General features: G+C 39.7%; 1 protein-coding gene across 4 annotated transcripts in view; it reads right to left on the bottom strand.

Annotated features, from left to right (window-relative positions):
- The window catches only part of LOC110459352, a 29,508-nt gene that overhangs the window by 14,397 nt on the left and 8,858 nt on the right, over positions 1 to 6,253 (bottom strand). For all 4 annotated transcript variants that reach the window (XM_021511565.1, XM_021511563.1, XM_021511564.1 and 1 more), the window contains exons 3-4: positions 4,371 to 4,472; positions 1,616 to 1,756 (exon numbers count right to left, since the gene is read on the bottom strand). In XM_021511565.1, coding sequence (XP_021367240.1) covers positions 1,616 to 1,756; positions 4,371 to 4,472 — 243 coding nt within the window. The remainder of the gene's footprint in view (positions 1 to 1,615; positions 1,757 to 4,370; positions 4,473 to 6,253) is intronic.

The raw sequence follows: 6,253 nt of genomic DNA, 5'->3' as shown, positions 1-6,253 counted from the left end.
TTAGGGACATCATAAACTATGGTACTAACAGCAAAGACATCATTAGGGACAACATAAACTATGGTTCTCACAGCAAAGACATCATTAGGGACAACATAAACTATGGTTCTCACAGCAAAGACATCATTTAAAGGGACATCATAGACTATGGTACTAACAGCAAAGACATCGTTAGGGACAACATCCAGCAGTACTCACAGCAATACATCATTAGGGACATCATAAACTATGGTACTAACAGCAAAGACTTCATTAGGGACATCATAAACTATGGTACTAACAGCAAAGACATCATTAGGGACATCATAAACTATGGTNAAGCCATCAGCCAAATATGAAGATTCTATACCTTTTAATTCTTCAGAAGAAGTCGTTTGAAGTTTTTGACATATTTGACCCCTGTGACCTTGAAAACAGGTCAAGGTCATTTTCGTTCTCAAATTTTGTAGGGCTCCTACCAACGAAGCTTTCAGCCAAATATCATGACTCTAGGCCTATCCGTTCTACAGAAGAAGTTGTTTAAAGGAAAAGTTGACAGACGAGGACGGACGACGGACGCCGCGCCACGGCATAAGCTGTGCCAGGTGAGCTAGTAACCAGGGTAGTCTCATAGTAACATTGTAACCATGGTATTGTCATAGTAACCAAGATAGTAACATTGCAATCATGGTAGTGTCATAGAAACATTGTAACCAGGGTAGCATCATAGTAACATTGTAATCATGGTATTGTCATAGTAACCAATATAGTAACATTGTAATCATGGAAGTGTCATAGTTACTTCNTTTTTGACATATTTGACCCCTGTGACCTTGAAAACAGGTCAAGGTCATTTTCGTTCTCAAATTTTGTAGGGCTCCTACCAACGAAGCTTTCAGCCAAATATCATGACTCTAGGCCTATCCGTTCTACAGAAGAAGTTGTTTAAAGGAAAAGTTGACAGACGAGGACGGACGACGGACGCCGCGCCACGGCATAAGCTGTGCCAGGTGAGCTAATAACCAGGGTAGTCTCATAGTAACATTGTAACCATGGTATTGTCATAGTAACCAAGATAGTAACAATTTAATCATGGTAGTAACATTGCAATCATGGTAGTGTCATAGAAACATTGTAACCAGGATAGCATCATAGTAACATTGTAACCATGGTATTGTCATAGTAACCAATACAGTAACATTGTAATCATGGAAGTGTCATAATTACTAGGGTAGTATCATAGTTACATTGTAACCATGGTATTAATTGTCATAGTAACCAAGATAATAACAATTTAATCGCGGTAGTAACATTGTAATCAGGGTAGTGTCATAGTAACATTGTTACATGGATATAGTGTCATAGTGAACTGAAATAAAATTACTTCACACTCTAGAGCTGAATGTTCTCTGTGACATTATATAATTACTGACCTTTTTTAGGGGGATGGTGAATGTTTACACCTCAAGAAAAATTAACATACAGAAGAAAATATATTCACAGTCATATTATTTTATTTTATATGTGCTGTTTGTAAAACTGTTACCTGGGTATATGCAACAAAAATATCAAATATCTATTCTCTTGCTTTTTTCAGCTGTTTCTGAATATTTGTCTGCTTTTTGTGATGACCAACCTTTGTGAAGAAGTATATGCCTCTTATGGCTGTAGCAAATATTGTCAGGGCATATAATAACTTCTGGCCTGTCAGACGAAATGCAGCTTCCTTCAGAGATTTCCTCCTCTGGCTTAAATACTCATTCCTGATACAAAGACACTGTAAAAGACAGAGGGATAGAATTTTGAACAAAAATAATATCTAAATGTTATTTAACGTTTCTAATCTGAAACATATGACATAATCTATTGGTCAGATTAATTTATTCAATCCAACACCCTGTCAGACACAATATATTAATATATTCACAGAATACACAGGCCTTGTTTTCAATAGAAAGGGGAATACAGCATTTTGTTAGATCATAGGATCAATAGGATGTCAGAATGATGGACAGGTGAAACAGGTTTCACTGTACTTTATATATAATGACATGGCACAATAAAACAGGTAATCGAGATCAAACATATAACAGATCGATGATGTTCAATACAATAAATAAGTATAACCCTTACAGAAACAGAAAGTTTGCAGCGATATCGCGGCGCACAAATCAGTTCGCCAGAACATGTTGCAAGAAGTGCACAGAATATCGCCGCTAGCAGTGACATTCTGGTGGTGTTCTGGCACACATTTCATATCACCAGAATATCACCAGAATGTCACCAGAATATCGCCAGAAGTGCACCACAGATAAGGAATTTCCATGATCCTCTGTAACTTGTCTAAATAAAGCTGACCCCCAAATACAAAAATCACAAAATGGCTGATGAATGAAGGGAGAGCTCATGGTGAAAGGGAAAGTTGAGTGAAATGAGGAGGCTTTAGTCTTTTTTGGATAAAGTGACAGCATTCTTGAGTCTTATAAGGTAATGTAGAATATGTTTACTTCTATGTTTTTTATAATCCATGGTCACAAAACATGTAAAATCTTAACTGAATTACTGTTACTGTTGCATTTTCATACAACTCTGTATAAAGTTTAAATTGTGTCATACACAATTCTACTACATGTATTTAGAAGTGTAGTACATCATATCGAAATCTTGCTTTAGGTCTTGTTGTAAAATTTATACAGAAGTTCATGTTGCTTCTATAATATACAGAACTGTTTCTTATAAAAAGTTCATAATTATATACATTATATTAACATTATTGATAACTACTATTAACAAATATCACATTGTGAAATAATCCATATACATGTGTTGAGCTTTGTAACCAATCCGTGATCAATATAAGCTATGAATTATTATCTAAACTACATGTACCCCTCAACCCTGTTGCAATATTGTCATATATTTGATTGTGGGATTCCAAATCTTGCTTGCAAAGACATGCAGAGTGAGTGATTCATAATATCACCAAAACCGTAGCCTGCGGCGATATCACCACAAGTGCACCGGAACATTCTGGCTATATTGCCGCAAGTGCGCCAGAACATTCCGGTTACATTCTGGTGATAATGCCGCAACTGCACCAGAACATTCTAGTGACATTCTGGTGATATCGCCGCAACAGCACCAGAACATTCTGGTAACATTCTGGTGATATCGCCACAACTGCACCAGAACATTCTGGTGACATTCTGGTGATATCGCCGAAACTGCACCAGAACATTCTGGTGACATTCTGGTGATATCGCCGCAACAGCACCAGAACATTCTGGTGACATTCTGGTGATATCGCCGCAACTGCACCAGAACATTCTGGTGACATTCTGGTGATATCGCCGCAACAGCACCAGAACATTCTGGTGACATTCTGGTGATATCGCCGCAACTGCACCAGAACATTCTGGTGACTTTCTGGTGATATCGCCGCAACTACACCAAAACATTCTGGTAACATTCTGGTGTATTGCCGCAACTGCACCAGAACATTCTGGTGACATTCTGGTAACATTCTGGTGATATCGCCGCAACAGCACCAGAACATTCTGGTGACATTCTGGTGATACGCCGCAACTGCACAAGAACATTCTGGTAACATTCCGGTGATATCGCCGCAATACACCAAAACATTCTGGTGACATTCTGGTGATATCGCCGCAACTGCACAAGAACATTCTGGTAACATTCTGGTAACATTCTGGTGATATTGCCGCAACAGCACCAGAACATTCTGGTAACATTCTGGTGATATCGCCACAACTACACCAAAACATTCTGGTGACATTCTGGTGATATCGCCTCAAAAGCACCAGAACATTCTGGTAACATTCTGGTGATATCGCCGCAACAGCACCAGAACATTCTGGTAACATTCTGGTGATATCGCCGCAACTGCACCAGAACATTCTGGTGACATTCTGGTGATATCGCCGCAACAGCACCAGAACATTCTGGTGACATTCTGGTGACATTCTGGTGATATCGCCACAACTGCACCAGAACATTCTGGTGACATTCTGGTGACATTCTGGTGATATCGCCGCAACAGCACCAGAACATTCTGGTGACATTCTGGTGACATTCTGGTGATATTGCCGCAAATGCATCAGAACCTAGTGAGGCTTTTAGAGCAATGAAATGAGTATGACACATCATCACCAGAAACCTGCGGCGATATTCTGACGATATCACCATAAATCTAATTTGCATACGAAATCTAAACATGCGGCGCTATCGCTGCAATAGGGTGCCAGAGACAGACTATTTCTGAAAGGGAAGTTATCCTATAGCATGTTGAGCACACCAATTTGAGAAAGCTAAGAATTAGAAGTGATTCAACTGGTTAGAAACTTGTGTAATTTGTAAGGTTTTCCACTTACCAACTGAACAAATGATACAGCACTCAGCATTATAAAGATACAGCCAAACGCCAGGAAGTAGCCATTGTTGGGGTCTTGACACGTCCCTCCCGTAAACTGTACCTACAAACAGGCCAAAGTACACAATAAAAACATGTAAAGTCAAAACGCTTTAGCCATACAAATAAGATATATCAAATCAACGTCAAGTTTAAATGGTCTTATTGTATTGTTCTCTATAGCTACCAATCAGCTATTCAAAGTACCCTCTCAGTCTCGGAATGTTTAAATGTTATTAAAATTGGAACAGAAAGTGATATGTGGTGAAGACTGTGATATAATTTTTCTTTGTTTGAGCTCCATTAGATATTCAGATGGCCAAATCTACCTAGCTCCATATGTTCAAGTCTGATATGACAGTCTCAGGAAAGCCAGGGTAGAAACAGAGGAACCAGTCTTTTAGCTCCATATGTTCAAGTCTGATATGACAGTCTCAGGAAACCAGGGTAGAAACAGAGGAACCAGTCTTTTAGCTCCACATGTTCAAGTCTGATATGACAGTCTCAGGAAACCAGGGTAGAAACAGAAGAACCAGTCTTTTAGCTCCACATGTTCAAGTCTGATATGATAGTCTTAGGAAAGCCAGGGTAGAAACAGAGGAACCAGTCTTTTAGCTCCACATGTTCAAGTCTGATATGATAGTCTTAGGAAAGCCAGGGTAGAAACAGAGGAACCAGTCTTTTAGCTCCGCATGTTCAAGTCTGATATGATAGTCTCAGGAAAGCCAGGGTAGAAACAGAGGAACCAGTCTTTTAGCTCCATATGTTCAAGTCTGATATGACAGTCTCAGGAAACCAGGGTAGAAACAGAGGAACCAGTCTTTTAGCTCCATATGTTCAAGTCTGATATGACAGTCTCAGGAAACCAGGGTAGAAACAGAAGAACCAGTCTTTTAGCTCCACATGTTCAAGTCTGATATGATAGTCTTAGGAAAGCCAGGGTAGAAACAGAGGAACCAGTCTTTAAGCTTCATATGTTCAAGTCTGATATGATAGTCTCAGGAAACCAGGGTAGGAACAGAGGAACCAGTCTTTTAGCTCCATACGTTCAAGTCTGATATGACAGTCTCAGGAAACCAGGGTAGAAACAGAGGAACCAGTCTTTTAGCGCCACATGTTCAAGTCTGATATGATAGTCTCAGGAAAGCCAGGGTAGAAACAGAAGAACCAGTCTTTTAGCTCCACATGTTCAAGTCTGATATGACAGTCTCAGGAAAGCCAGGGTAGAAACAGAGGACTTAGTCTTTTAGCTCCATACGTTCAAGTCTGATATGACAGTCTCAGGAAACCAGGGTAGAAACAGAGGAACCAGTCTTTTAGCTCCGCATGTTCAAGTCTGATATGATAGTCTCAGGAAAGCCAGGGTAGAAACAGAGGACTTAGTCTTTTAGCTCCATACGTTCAAGTCTGATATGACAGTCTCAGGAAAGCCATGGTAGAAACAGAGGACTTAGTCTTTTAGCTCCATACGTTCAAGTCTGATATGACAGTCTCAGGAAACCAGGGTAGAAACAGAAGAACCAGTCTTTTAGCTCCACATGTTCAAGTCTGATATAATAGTCTCAGGAAAGCCAGGGTAGAAACAGAGGACTTAGTCTTTTAGCTCCATACGTTCAAGTCTGATATGACAGTCTCAGGAAACCAGGGTAGAAACAGAAGAACCAGTCTTTTAGCTCCATATGTTTAAGTCTGATATGATAGTCTCAGGAAAGCCAGGGTAGAAACAGAGGAACCAGTCTTTTAGCTCCATATGTTTAAGTCTGATATGATAGTCTCAGGAAACCAGGGTAGGAACAGAGGAACCAGTATTTTAGCTCCATACGTTCAAGTCTGATATGATAGTCT

Source organism: Mizuhopecten yessoensis, unplaced genomic scaffold, assembly GCF_002113885.1.
Source record: "Mizuhopecten yessoensis strain PY_sf001 unplaced genomic scaffold, ASM211388v2 scaffold10045, whole genome shotgun sequence".
NCBI classification, from domain to species: domain Eukaryota; kingdom Metazoa; phylum Mollusca; class Bivalvia; order Pectinida; family Pectinidae; genus Mizuhopecten; species Mizuhopecten yessoensis.
The sequence above is the reverse complement of the archived record's forward strand: the minus strand, read 5'-3'. Positions and strand labels throughout refer to the sequence as shown.